At 47.8% G+C, this 14,942-nt stretch overlaps 1 protein-coding gene across 2 annotated transcripts in view; it reads right to left on the bottom strand.

Annotated features, from left to right (window-relative positions):
* The window catches only part of iqgap1 (IQ motif containing GTPase activating protein 1), a 122,925-nt gene that overhangs the window by 34,600 nt on the left and 73,383 nt on the right, over positions 1 to 14,942 (bottom strand). For both annotated transcript variants that reach the window (XM_041178356.1, XM_041178355.1), the window contains exons 16-18: positions 2,635 to 2,725; positions 1,703 to 1,870; positions 512 to 654 (exon numbers count right to left, since the gene is read on the bottom strand). In XM_041178356.1, the coding sequence (XP_041034290.1) occupies positions 512 to 654; positions 1,703 to 1,870; positions 2,635 to 2,725 (402 nt within the window). The remainder of the gene's footprint in view (positions 1 to 511; positions 655 to 1,702; positions 1,871 to 2,634; positions 2,726 to 14,942) is intronic.

The following is a 14,942-nucleotide window of genomic DNA, read 5'->3' as shown; positions in this document are numbered from 1 at the left end:
CACTGGGGAGAACTCCCCCCCCCACCCCAGCTCTTCTTCAAAATAGTGTCATGGGATCAGTTATACCCACCCGAGTGGGCAGACGGGGCTTCGGTTTAACATCTCAGCCAAAAGACGGCACCTCTGACAGTGCAGCACTCCCTCAGTACCGCACTGGAGTATCACTCTTGATTTTTGTGCTCGGGCCCTCGGGTGGGTCTTGAACCTGGAACTGTGCTTGCGTTTTAAGAACCGAGGGAGGGTAGGGCGAGTGGCAGTGCTGGGATCCTGGCAGACAGTTAGTGTAAGGAAATCACTCCAATGGAGGGAATAAGGAAGAGTGGGAAGGATATAGATTTGGAGGGAATGGAGAAAGTGAGGAAAATTCAAGGTGGCCCCTCAATGTTTTATACAAATTGTTGTCAACAGAATACACAAACCAAATGCATCCAACTCTCAGCTTTTTAAGTGATTGGTTTTAAATAGAGACATAAATCACAAGGAAAGACTGGGATCAGACTGTGCTCTGTACCTGAATTTCTTCCTTGCTCAGTTGTGTGTTGTTCTGGACAAACCCAGATGGCTGCTCCCAGCTTCCTTGCTTTGTTACCAGGTTGTAATAATAATGGTAGCCTCCCTTCACCCAGTGTCTGACCCACTGGCTGCCATTGTCACCTGCAGGTCGAAGGGTAAAGGTTAAAAGGAACACATTACGGTTTGTACCACATCACGACAGAGCAACACACCCGACGCCCAACAGCAACACGACTTGACCTTCACTGTCCGAGGGGCCCTGGACACCACTTTATCCTGGATCTAGTGTGACCGGCCTACTATCCTCTAAACATCTGAAGTTTGCATGTGACCAATCGACATACAGCAGCCATTGCCCAGTGACCCAGAAACTAACCAATCAACACCCAGCGACCACTGTCCAGCGATGTCCAGTGTCAGAGCTGCCCAATGAAAATGCTCGGATTGAGTCAGTGGGGGTAACGATGTCATCATGCTGTGCGTGAGTTCAGAAATCACATCTCCTTATGGCTCACCCCAAGCCTCTGAATAAGTCCAATTCCAGGGTTTGTGCCATGTTTTGGGATTGAATTATGCTCATTTTTGTGTGAAACCAGGACCGGAAAGCACGCAAAATAGAGGGGCTGCTACGGATAAGCTTCTGCTTTTGGTCATTCTTGGGATGTGGCGTCATTGGCAAGGCCAGTAACTACTGCCCAACTCATATTTGAGAAGGTGGTGGTGAGTCTCCTGGTTAGACAACGAATGGCTTTTGGGGCCAACTTCAGAAGCAGCCACGTTACTCTGGGACTGGAGTCAGATGTAAACCGGGCCGGGTAACGTGCCAGATTTCCATCCTTTACAGGACAATAGTGAACCAGATGGGTTTTTGCAACAATCCCACAGCTTCATGGTCACTTTCACCGATTCCAGGTTTTTATTTCCAGGTTTTCTTTTAAACGGAATTCAAATTCTCAGACCAGGTCTCCTGAAAGCGGACCTTTATTGCAGCGATTCTACAAAAGCCACCTCCAGTCAACGCTCGCTCTGTGGTCACGCTGCACTGTTCTGCTCCAAACTCCGGCAAAAAAGCCACCAGGAGCAGCAACAATCAGCGGGATTGCACCGATAACCGTGCAATAGAAACCTAGCGGGTGATTAACAGGGAAAATGACAACACTGCCAGGAATGGGGAGGACCCCTCGCTAACCTTCCAGCTTCTTGGCTCGCTTGGCCTCAGTCAGTTCCTGCTGGTAGATATCGTCACATTCTGAGGTGACTCCGTACAATCCAACGTCAGCAGATCGCAAGGCACCCAGTATCCGAGCCGTGTCTCCACTGTCCACTGCTTCATTGATAGCCAGAATCCCCAGGGAAACTAGATGGATTAGAGAGAGACCAAATTAAATGGCAGCAGCAGCAGATGATAAAAAGCAGAAAGGGGGCAGCTCAGAGTCACGGCCGTCTCAGGGCTCCGATCTCCGGATGTTACAAGCCAGTTATCAAGCAGCAGCTCTCGCTGGGGCTCTGGGGAACTAACATGCTGCTTGGTCCAGTACTGAGCCCTGCAGCCCAGGGTGATTCCAGGCTTATCGCCTGCTCTGTGTAACAGTACGAGTGCTACAAATGGTTTCAGTCAGGCAGGGCTTCTGATACCAATGGCTCATACTGGAAAATGTGGGTGAGTGCACTCAAATGCGTTAGTGTGGATGTGTGAGATAGACTGTGCAGGGGTCTGTGTGTGTGTACACACGAGTGGGTGTCAGTGTGTGCATCAGTGCTGTAGTGAGTGTGTCAGTGCACATGAGTGTGTGAGAGTTGGTGCAGCCAACAAGCAAGGGTGGGATCAAACATAGGATCAGTGTGTGCCTGGTATCCTGAAACAAAAACCCCAACCCACTCACCCTAAGCAGTGTAACTAAGTGGAGGAACAGCCCTTGGATATTACAGCCCCAGTGTTAGGAAGGAATTTTGAGAGAGAAGTGCACAGAGACAGGTTTGTTTTTGATTGGTCCCAGGAAACCAGAAAGAGAGAGAGAGAGAGAAAGAGCGATTTATTTTGGCTTATGGACACATCTGATGCGTGACGCACCAGGAGTATTTTACACGCTATATTCATGAAAGGAGACAGCAGAAACTCACATTTGTCAGCATCCTGCGTGTCCTTGTTGGATTTCCAGATGGTGTCCTGAATCTCATCGAGCCAGAGCACAGCAGAATCATCCTGGGTCTCCTGTGAAGAATCAAAGTCATCAGTGGCTACACCATCAGGGACAGGTTAGCCGCATGTGGCTAGTTGGGAAGTCAGATCAGTAAATAAAAACTTAGGTCCAACGAAGATGTCTATTACGGTGTCCTCAATACTTGTTCCAAAAAAAAACTTTCATTTTACAGTGTATTTCACACCTTGCAAAGAATGAAGTATTTTTGAAGTGTAATTATGGTTGTAATATTTGGACAGTGTGTACGTGTGAACTTGAACGATTTTGTGCATTTGTTAATGAAGTGGCAAGATAAAAAACAGAGTATGAGGGTGGTTTTTTTGATCATTGCGGCTGGTTTACTTCCTGGGTTACTGAACCATCATAGATATTTATTCAGTAAATATGCACCTGTAAACTACATTTACCTGTAATATGTGGAAGCAATTTTCTTCTAATATCAATGCACTTGGGTAAAACATTCACTGTAACCTTATTTGGGCTAGTCCGTAATTTGTTCTGGACAATACTGGCCTAAGATAAAGATGACCATTTGATTTCTGGACCCATAGAGAAAAAAACTTGGTCAGAATGTTGATAGATTTCAAATAGTTGACAAAACCAACAGAGAAATGGAGTATATTTGTGTGTGTATATGTGCTACCTGAAAGAGTGATGGAATCAGATTCATAGGAACTTTTAAAAAGCAACTGGACATTTGCAGGGTTATGGGAAGAAAACTCAGGTGTGGGAATAAATTGGAAGCTCTTTCAAAGAACTGACACAGGCATGACCTGCTGACTGGCCTTTTCTGCTCCATGAGTCTATGATAGGCTGTCTTTACAAGAGGGAGCTCCATCACCACTAACAAGGTAGGGCCTCACAGATGGTGACACACCAGCTCCACTAGGGTGCGATGTGACAGGCAGTGACACACCGGTTCCACTAGGGTGCGATCTGACAGGCAGTGACACACCAGTTCCACTAGGGTGCGATCTGACAGGCAGTGACACACCAGCTTCACCAGGGGGCATTTCAACAGGCAGTGACACACTGGTTCCACCAGGGGAGGCAGTCTGAGACGCAGTGACACACCAGGTCCACCAGGGGGCATTTCAACAGGCAGTGACATACCGGCTCCACCAGGGTGTGGTCTGACAGGCAGTGACACACCAGCTCCACCAGGGTGCGATCTGACAGGCAGTGACACACCAGCTCCACCGCCGAGGCAGTCTGACAGGCAGTGACACACCAGGTCCACCAGGGGGCATTTCAACAGGCAGTGACATACCGGCTCCACCAGGGTGTGGTCTTGACAGGCAGTGACATGCCAGCTCCACCAGGGGGCAGTTCAACAGGCAGTGACATACCGGCTCCACCAGGGTGCGGTCTGACAGACAGTGACACATAGGCTCCACCAAGGGAGCTTTTCAACAGGCAGTGACACACCAGCTCCGCCAGGGGGCATTTCAACAGGCAGTGATAGATCAGCACCATCAGGGGACAAAAGCAAAAAAAAAATTGCGGATGCTGGAAATCCAAAACAAAAACAGAATTACCTGGAAAAACTCAGCAGGTCTGGCAGCATCGGCGGAGAAGAGCACAGTTGACGTTTCGAGTCCTCATGACCCTTCAATGAGTTCTGTTGAAGGGTCACGAGGACTCGAATCATCAACCATCAGGGGACACTTTGACAGGCAGTGATACACCAGTTCCAGCAGTGGGTGCTTAGACCCTGTTCTCTAAGGGACAGGGATTCCACAGTTCTGGTTGCTGAGTTTTTGGCCTCTGTATGGACAGCTCCTTGCCATATGTGATCACCCATTCGGAGACACAGGCTCCTTTGTACCCAGCGAGTGCCAGAAACAGACATTCCTCACACAACTGAGTCTCAGAAGTAGAAGCGTGTTCAAAGATGCTTATTCCAGGACTGTAACCCAATCTCTCCCCTCACTGCTGCGTGGTCCAGTAGGCTTTTAGAATGATTTTGTTGCTGGTGATGAAGCATTTTCACACATCCCAGCAACAAACTTTTTTTTTCAGTTTTTTTGTAGATGAGCAGTGTTGGGGTCTGGCCAGATCCACCTTCAGCCCTTGGTCCAGTTCCAGTCAATAAGGCACAAGGCTGGACAGGGATGATTAACAAGAAGATAAGAGCAAAACTGCTGGATGTTGGAAATGTGAAACAAAAACAGAAAATGCTGGAAAAACTCAGCAGGCCAGGCAGCATCTGTGGAGAGAGAAACAGAGTTCATGTTTCGAGTCCGTATAACTCCTCAGCGCTAAAGAGATTATGATTAACATGAATACAGGGTTGGTTAACTAACAGCAGAGAGTCGGGATGAATGGGTTCTTTTCAGGTTGGCAAATGGTAACAAGTGGACTGCCACAGGGATCAGTACTGAAGCTTCAGCTATTTACAATCTATATTAATGATTTACTGTGTTGTATTGTAGGCAAATTTGCTGATGATACAAAAGTAAGTAGCAAAACAAGTTATGAGGAGGATATAAAGAGTCTGCAAACGGATATATATATAGATATATATATATATATACACAGGTTAAGTGAGTGGGTAAAAATTTGGCAGATGGAGTATAATGTGGGGAAACATGAAGTTGTCTATTTTAGCAGGAAGAATAAAAAAGCAGAATATCATTTAAATGGAGAGAGACAGCAGAATGTTGACGTACAGAGGGATCTGGGTGTCCTTGTAAATGAATCACAAGAAGTTATCATGCAGGTACAGCAGGTAATGAGGAAGGCAAATAGAATGTTGACCTTTATCGCAAAGGGGATTGGAGTATTAAAGTAGGCGGGTCTTGCTACAACTGTACCGGCATTGGTGGGTCAGTCACAAGGGGGCATAAGTTCAAGGTGCGGGGCAGTAGGTTTAGGGAGGAATTGAGGAAAAACTTTTTTACCCAGAGGGTGGTGACGGTCTGGAATGTGCTGCCTGGGAGGGTGGTGGAGGCGGGTTGCCTCACACCCTTTAAAAAGCACCTGGATGAGCACTTGGCACATCATAACATTCAAGGCTGTGGGCCAAGTGCTGGTAAATGGGATTAGGCAGGTAGGTCAGGTGTTTCTCACATGTCGGTGCAGACTCGATGGGCCGAAGGACCTCTTCTGCACTGCGTGATTCTGTGAGATCGCACTTGGAACTGTGTGTGCAGTTTTAGGGGTCTCCTCACTCACAATTACACTTGCAATTGAAGCAGTTCAGAAAAGGTTCACTAGGCTGATTCCTGGGATGAGGAATGGTCGAGCAGGTTGGGCCTGTACTATACTCACTGGAGTTTAGAAGATTGAGAGGAAATCTCACTGAAGCATAAAAGGTTCTGAGAAGGCTCGACAGAGGTGGAAGCTGAGAGGATGTTCTCCCTCGTGGGGGAATCCAGAACTGGGGGGGGGGGCACAGTTTCAAGATAAGGGGTCTCCCAATTAAGACGGAGATGAGGAGCAACTTCTTTCCTCGGAGGGTGGTTAGTGTGTGGAATTCTCTTCCCCAGAGAGCAGTGGAGGCTGGGTCACTGAATATAGTCACGGCTGAGTTAGACAGGTTTTTGACTGACAAGGGAGCCAAGCGTTATGAGGGATAGGCAGGAAAGTGGAGATAAGGCCAAAATCAGATCAACCATAATCGATTCAAATGGCGGAGCAGGCTTGAGGGGGTGAATGATTTACTCCTTCACCTATTTATGATCTTAGAAACAACTTCAGCATCAGAGGATGGAGAGGAGAGTGGAGAAACATGGGCACCAATCACTCTCACTCCAAGTGCAAGATGGGAGGGTACTTTACAGCCAATGAAATATTTTGGAAGTGTAGGCACTGTTATAATGAATGAAGGATGGCAGCCAATTTGTGCACAGCAAGCTCCCTCTTTTTCCCTGGGAATACTGTGGAGGAGGAGTCATTCTGTTCCTGCCCAACACTGTATTCCCAAGTTCCAAATCCCGGCCCAAACCACCTTCTAAACTTCAATATTTCATCCCCTCACCAACATCTACCCTTAGGCGGTGAATCTACCGCAGGAATAGTCACCCTCTGCCCAGAAACTGCAGCTCAGAGCTCTAGGTTTCCCAGAGATTGCAAGGGAACAAGCAATACCACATCTTCAGTCTGTGTGGCTTTGGACTGGGAGAAGACCTGATCTGTGTAGGAGATCAATTAGAGCTTACACTCCCATCCCATCATCGATTCCTGTGCAGGCAGCTCAGAGCTGAGCCCGCTCCCGGCATCTTGCTATGAACCACCTACACGGGTCTGGAAGGACCCTGTTTTGACTCCCATCGGTGTTGAGTTAGCTGGTCTGACAATGGGCCAAGGTGTGAAGCTACAAAAATCCCAATCCCTCTCCAGGTTCGGTGACTCCTGTGAGAAAGTGCGTCAATGTGGATGCATCAGGCGAGATCAGGATTGGGCTCAGTTATGATGGTCTCTGTGGTTGAATAGTCTAACATTCCTGTTCCAACTTCAAAGGGAGAATGGCCACTATGAGGTAGTACTTTTTTTTTCAAAAAGTCATCCAGTTATCAGACATGTGCAGGAACATGTTAATATGTTGAACAGTCTGGAACTGTAGGGATACGCAGCAGTTATTTGAATCCAAGTAACATGGGAGCGGGTTGGCAGAGCTGGGGGGTTATTAGAAGTTGAGATGTGCCACCTGCAGTCCTCGGGAGCCAGGCAGCTTTGTCTGTTTATCCTATATCCTTTTCACTGGTTTGTCCTGGTTGGAATGAGCAGTGGATTAATCGACAAACACAACATTCAGATTCGTTAGCGTTAGCCACTTCCATCCATCCACATATTCGCACTAAGACTGACTATTTCTACATTGCTCGGTGCCTGACCCTGTCTCAGCTCATCTGCTGCTGAAACACTCATCCATGCCTTTGTTACTTATACACTGAACTATCGCAACACTCTCCTGGCTGAGCTCCCATCTTCCATAAACTTCAGCTCATCCAAAACTCTGCCACCTCAGATCCTAACTCATACCTAGTCCCATTCACCCGCTGCCCCTGTGCTCGCTCACCTACACTGGCTTCTGGCCCTCAAAATTTAAAATTGTTGTTTCCAAATCCCTCCATGACTTCGCTCCTCCCTCTCCCTAACTTCCTCCAGCCCTACAACCCTCTGAGGTCTTGGAGCTCATCTCCTTCCGGCCTCCTAATCATCCCCGATTCCCACCGCTCCACCATTGGCAGCCACGCTGTCAGCTGCCTGGACTCTTAAGCTGTGAAATTCCCTCCCGAACCTCTCCGCCTCTCTCTCCTCCTTTTAAGATGCTCCTTAAAACTTGCCTCTTTGATCAAGCTTTTGGCCACCTGTTATAATATCTCCCTACCCGTTGGTGAGATGTCTGAGAACGTGAACTGTATTCTACACAGGGCTCAAGATTGCACTGTATGCCGTAAAGTGAACGAGACTCCGAGTGATTTCAGGAGCCAGTCCCAGGTACAGTGAGGATTTCCAGGAAAGACCAGCAGAAAATGGGAACAGGTAGTGAACTGAAGGAGGTGGCTTGGTTCTGAATGTCAGAGAGCAGCACAACTGAGACAGGGCTACTGAGTTAATTTAAACCTGCAACGCAACAGTTAAAGGCCCTTTAATGTTCACCCTAAGGCGACAGGGCCAACCATCCTGGGCCTGCATGCTACAAGGAAAGATCATGAGGTCACAGCAATAAATACTGGGCTTTACGCAAAACATCTCACTCACAGCCAAATTACAGAATAAAGAACCAGCAGCCTGAGGGGTGGATGTTGGCCCATTTCAATTACCATGGCAACTTGAGGCAACAGAAAGGTGCAGTGACGTGAAGGAGCTAAATTACTGAAATTATCAACCACCCACGTCACCTTGACTCTCTCCTCGGAAAGTCATGGGTTCAAATCCCACGACAGAAACTCCAGCACAAATTCCAGGCCGACAGTCTCAGTCTGGGAAGCCACCTTTGTGATGAGTCATTCAAACAAGGCCACCTCTCTCCACTTCTCTCCTTCTTTAAAATGCTCCTTAAAAACTTGTTTGACTAAGCTTTGGGAAACCTTTCCTACTATCTCCTTACGTAGTTAGTGTCAAATATTATCTGATCGGGTAGTATAGTAAAATGCATAAAGGTGCTATAAACGAGGGGCAGGGTACCTGATGTTTTAACCCTTTGTTCTCCTAAGGGTAATTCTAACACTCCTCCCTGCTCCTTGGCTCTGTTCCGGCTGAGAATAGGCTGGAGACCGGATCTGGGCTCAATCCCGTCAGGGAATGCAGCCACTAAATTAACGGGAGATTTAATACAAAGTTCCTGAAGTCTTGAGGGAATATTTTATTCTGCCGAATATCTGGCTCTCTACCCTCCCCCCGCTGGTCGCTGGAGCTTTTAATCTGATATAATGTTACTGAGATTGGCACAAGAGACACACAGGAATCATTAACCAATTAAACAGCCACCTGGAACTAGAACAGACAGGTCTGGTCTTCACAACTGAAAACAGACCCCTTCCTCAAAGCGGAGGGGGGAGGTGGGGGGAGGGGAGGGTGGGGGAAGAAACAGGGAAGGGGGGGGGGAATAGAGAGAAGGGGAGAACGGGGAGAGAGAAGGGAGTGAATGAGAGAGGGGAGGGGAAAGGGAGCAGCAAGAAGCTACAGTGTTAATTTAGACTGGAGAGGGTAAGGTCTGGTTGTTGAATCAAAACCAGTCGATCTTTAGCTGAAGATATTCCTTTGTGTATTTATGATTGAGTGAGGCTGAGCACAGCAGAGATAGTCTGGGCTTGGAGGCACTAATTGTTTTGAACTTTGCTGTGTCTGACACTCCCACCTGAAACTTCCTGGATCCTAAACCCCAAACAGCAACATGGAAAATCAAACAGTCATTAATCCCTGAAGAGGCAGAAGCCGGAAGAGAAACAGGATTCAAACACTGTTCTCAGTCCCTGTGGAGCGTGACTGATCCTTTTAAATTGCTGTTTGCATTTTCATCTTAGAAATGAAGGTTTATGTGAACAGGGGTAAATTATAGGGCTTCTAGAAGGTGTGTTTTTTAAACATTCCCCTCCCTGGGTCTGAGACACAGTGTCGGGATTTGCTGGAAATGATTCCACATTCCAGGGTAATATCCCCTCCTCCAGCTTCACCCCAACTCTGAGTGACTGCGTTGGTCAGTGAGGGACCACGGAGAGGGGAAATTAATGATCAGACAGAATGCAAAGATTAGGGAGTTGAGTTTCCCTGGCAACCCATTCCACACAAACAGCAACAACTGAATCAGCCAGGAGACAGGATGGGGTTGGGGGGGGCGGGTGGGGGCAGATTTTCGGCAATAGCAGAGTTTGAAATGGTTTTGCCTAAATTTAATATTCCCACAAAGCTCGAAACCCAGAGATTAAAATAAATTAGAATAAGGAAGAGCCAGCCCCTCTAACTGATGGATCAAAAAAAAAAATAACCTGTGTGTGGAGGCAGAGGATGGGGGTATGGTTCTTAAAGAATACTTTGCGTCTAGCTTCACAAAAGTGGGGGACAATTCAGGCATTGTAATTAAGGAGAGGGGTTGCGAAACATTGAATGTGATAAACATTGGGAGAGAGGATGTACTAAGGGCGTTAGCTTGGAGATGGGTAAATCACCAGGACTGGATGAAACGTACCCCAAGCTGTTAAAAGAAGCCAGGGAGGAAATTGCAGAGGGTCTGACCATCATTATCCAGTCCTCACTGGATACAGGTTTGGTGCCAGAGGATTGGAGGACTGCTAATGTTGTACCTTTGTTTAAAAAGGGAGTGAGGATAGACCGAATAATTACAGGGCAGTCAGTCTGACCTCAGTAGTGGGTAAATTATTGGAATCAATTCAGAAGGATAGAATAAACTGTCATTTAGAAAGGCACAGATTAAACAAGGGTAGTCAGCATGAATTTGTTAAGGGAAGACTGTGTCCGACTAACTTGATTGAATTTTTTGAGGAAGTAACAAGGAGGGTTGATGAAGATAATGCAGTTGGTGTGGTCTTCATGGATTTTCGCAAAGCTTTTGACAAGGTCCCACATGGCAGACTGGATAAAAAAAATAAAAGCCCATGGGATCCAGGGGTATGCAGCAAGCTGGATACAAAGTTGACTCAGTGATGGGGAACAAAGGAAAATTGTTGGTGAGTGCTTTTGTCTGGAAGGCTGTTTCCAGTGGGGTTCTGCAGGGCTCAGTACTAGGTCCCCTGCTTTTTGTGGTATATGATGATGATTTGGACGTAAATGTAGGGGACACGATCAAGACATTTGTAGACGACACAAAAGTTGGCTGTGTGGTTGGTGGTGAGGAGGATAGCTGTAGACTGCAGGAAGATAGCAACAGACTGGTCAGGTGGGCAGAAAAGTGGCAAATGGAATTCAACCCAGAGAAGTGTGAGGTGATGCATTTGGGGATGACAAACAAGGTAAAGGAATACACAATAAATGGGAGAATACTGAGAGGTGTGGAGGAAGTGAGGGATCTTGGAGTGAATGTCCACAGATCCCTGAAGGTAGCAGTTCATGTCGATAAGATGGTTAAGAAGGCAAATGCAATCCTTTCCTTTATTAGTTGAGGTACAGAATACAAGAGCAGGGAGGTTATGCTGGAAGTATATAAAACATTAGTTATTTTACAACTTGAGTGCTGTGTACAGTCCTGGTCACTTCATTACAGAAGTAATGTAATTGCACAAGAGAGGGTACAGAGGAGATTTACGAGGATGTTGCCAGGACATAGCAGTTATGAGGAAAGATTGGAGAGGCTGGGGTTGTTCTCCTTGCATCAAAGGAGGCTGAGGGGCGATTTGATTGAGATAGGATAGAGTGGATGGGCTGGGCCTGTTTACCTTAGCAGAGAGGGCAGTAACTAGAGGGCATAGATTTAAAGTGATTGGTAGAAAGATTAGAGGAGAGAGGAGGAATAGGTTTTTCACCCAAAGGGTTGTGGGGGGTCTGGAACTCACTACCTGAAAGGGTAGCAGGGAATAAACCCTCCACTTATTTAAAAGGTGTCTGGATATGCACCTCAAGTGCTGTAACCTGCAGGACTACCGACCAAATGCTGGAAAGCAGGTGCTGGGTGGCCTCGTTTTTTGGCTGGCACAGGCACAATGGGCCGAGTGGTCTCTTTCTGTGCCGTGATTTTTCTATGATTCTCTGACAGACTGTCATTTTAATTTACCGATTTCCCTCCCCCAGATCAAGTCACTCACTGCTTTCTTCCACCCCCTGGTGACTCCCTAACTCCCCACCCACCCCCCCACCCCCTGGTTACGCCCCACCTCCCCCAAAAACTCCTCTCCCCTAGTCACACCTCATCCACACTCCCCCTCCCCAGTACCTCTCCTATGTAAGTGCCCATTCTTCATGCATCAACTGAGATGCTGAATCTGGGGCAGGATATTTGACTGCAGGAAGCGTCACAGCCAAGCCCAGGTCTATCTGTACCCGCAGAGGAATGGGGACCTGGTCAGGTCAGGTCAGTCACAGCTGCTGTTCTGGTTATGATCAGTACTCAGCCTGTTGGGTAGTGAGCCTTGATCTGAACAATGGAGGGACAAAAAAATAGCAGGGTTAATTAGTCTTTGAATGTAAAGATCACTTCATGGGTTGGGAGGATCCACTAGCGCTCTCAGCCACAGGATTCATTCTAATATCGCTGCCTTCACTATATTACAACGGTAACCACACACCAAAAGCTCTTCATTGGCTGGTAAGTACTTTAGGATGTCCTGAGGTCTGGGAAGGCTGTGAGGTAATGCAAGTTCCTCCTTTCTGAGGCTCTGATCGCTGCCTTTAGGCAGTGAATGGAGAAGCCCTGGGTGAGGATTAGGGAGAGGGAGGGAGAGGGGGGGGGTTACTGAGACCCAGTGTCAGCCTGGACTATCAGCCTGGACTATCCTCCTGACACCTGCCCACAGGAGTTGCCTGTGACTATCACAGGCCGCACAAGCACACTGCTGGGTGATAAAGTAGGCAAAAAGGATAAAAAGTGAGAGGAACGGAGAACGCCTTCAGAAGAAAGGAAACCATGTTCAGGTAAATACTCTAACCCCTGAACTAGGTGTTTTCCTGCAAGTTCCGCAAGAAGGTGGTGCCCAGAGGAGAAAGACTGCCCACATCCTATGGTGGGAAAGGAAACCAGTCACAGGGCCAAGGAGAAGCGGTCAAAGACCAAGAGCAAGATTCAAAGAATTGCTCTTTACAATACCGGCCCAACAATCTTCTATCGTTTTTGTTCCAACATGAGACTGTAGGGAAGTGTCACTGTTGGGGTGACAACAACTTGCACCTTTAATGGTTTTGTGTTGCCTCAGGGAAACCCTCAGTCTTTTAGGCGATCACAGTAGTGGGAGGCTCTCACTGTGCACATGCTGTCCATGGCTGTCCCAGCATTCAGTCTTCATGCCCCTCATTCCCCCACCAAAAGCCATTTGTGAAAGTGCTCCCAGAGGACAGGACAAAGGTTCAATTTGTTCACCCTATACTGCATTACCCATCAGTGAATCCTGAGCAGTAGGACAATGCTCGAGGGCTGATGGCGATAGACTATAGTGAACACCTTGTCAAACCTCCCAGAGAAAAGCTTTGAGCCGCGTGACCCCCGCCCCGAATTAGGTAGATGCAATGACCATTTTGTGCACAGCAAGATTCCACCAACAGCGGTGACTTGAATCACTAGGGAAGCTGTTTTAGGTGCTGGTTGAATGAGGAGTTTTGGCCGAGACACCAGCAGAACTTCCTCTTCCTCTTCCAATGGCAACCGTGTTACAGTCACTTAAAAGAGGTGGAAATGCAACACTCCCCCAGCACTGGAGCGAGGCCTTGAGCCACCAGCCCAAACCCTGGGGCAGGGCTCAAAGCTGGGACCCCCTGCATCAGAGGGTGACAGAGCTCCTCATTGAGCCAAGCCGACACAGGATGTTGTGGAGGTAAGAGGAATGTGGAAATGATTCAGCTCAAAATCAAATCAGAAATCTTAGTTTTGATTTACGTTAATTTTGCAGCTGAAACTCCCGTGTGGTGATGAGAAACCTGTTTTTATTGCTGTACAAAGTCTGCCCATAAATGGAAGTTTAAATTCTCTCTCTCTCTTTTTTTTAAATTCACAAGCAGGGCCAAGATCAGGGATTTAATTCCCAAGTCTTTATGGTCTACAACCAGTTAGTTTAACTGGCACAAATTCTCTTTCCCTCTCTAAAGGTCAGCACTGAAGGGAACTGCTCTGGACAAACACCAAGGTTATTTGAATTCCTGCCAATCATGACACAGATCTTGCCCACTGAGAGGGCAAGCACCCAGAGTGCACAAAATAGAACAAAATTTCACATTAACTCTAATTTTTTGCTGCTGGTTATTGCTCCCTCATTTACTGTTGTCCGCTTCTCCCTGCTGTACAATTCCATGTAGAGAGACAGCGTGCCAGAGACAGAGAGAGCAACACAGCGAGAGAGAGAGAGAGAGAGAGAGTGACACAGCGAGAGAGAGAGAGAGAGAGAGAGAGAGAGAGAGAGAGAGAGAGAGAGAGCAACACAGCGAGAGAGAGAGAGAGAGAGAGAGAGAGAGAGAGCGACACAGCGAGAGAGAGAGAGAGAGAGAGAGAGAGAGCGACACAGCGAGAGAGAGAGAGAGAGAGAGAGAGAGAGAGAGCGACACAGCGAGAGAGAGAGAGAGAGAGAGAGAGAGCGACACAGCGAGAGAGAGAGAGAGAGAGAGAGAGAGAGAGCGACACAGCGAGAGAGAGAGAGAGAGAGAGAGAGAGAGAGAGCGACACAGCGAGAGAGAGAGAGAGAGAGAGAGAGAGAGAGCGACACAGCGAGAGAGAGAGAGAGAGAGCGACACAGCGAGAGAGAGAGAGAGAGAGAGAGAGAGAGAGCGACACAGCGAGAGAGAGAGAGAGAGAGAGAGAGAGAGAGCGACACAGCGAGAGAGAGAGAGAGAGAGAGAGAGAGCGACACAGCGAGAGAGAGAGAGAGAGAGAGAGAGAGCGACACAGCGAGAGAGAGAGAGAGAGAGCGACACAGCGAGAGAGAGAGAGAGAGAGAGCGACACAGCGAGAGAGAGAGAGAGAGAGAGCGACACAGCGAGAGAGAGAGAGAGAGAGAGCGACACAGCGAGAGAGAGAGAGAGAGAGAGCGACACAGCGAGAGAGAGAGAGAGAGAGAGAGCGACACAGCGAGAGAGAGAGAGAGAGAGAGAGCGACACAGCGAGAGAGAGAGAGAGAGAGAGAGAGC

The sequence above is a fragment of the Carcharodon carcharias genome, chromosome 32 (assembly GCF_017639515.1).
Source record: "Carcharodon carcharias isolate sCarCar2 chromosome 32, sCarCar2.pri, whole genome shotgun sequence".
NCBI lineage: Eukaryota > Metazoa > Chordata > Chondrichthyes > Lamniformes > Lamnidae > Carcharodon > Carcharodon carcharias.
This window is presented reverse-complemented; position numbering and strand designations above follow the sequence as displayed.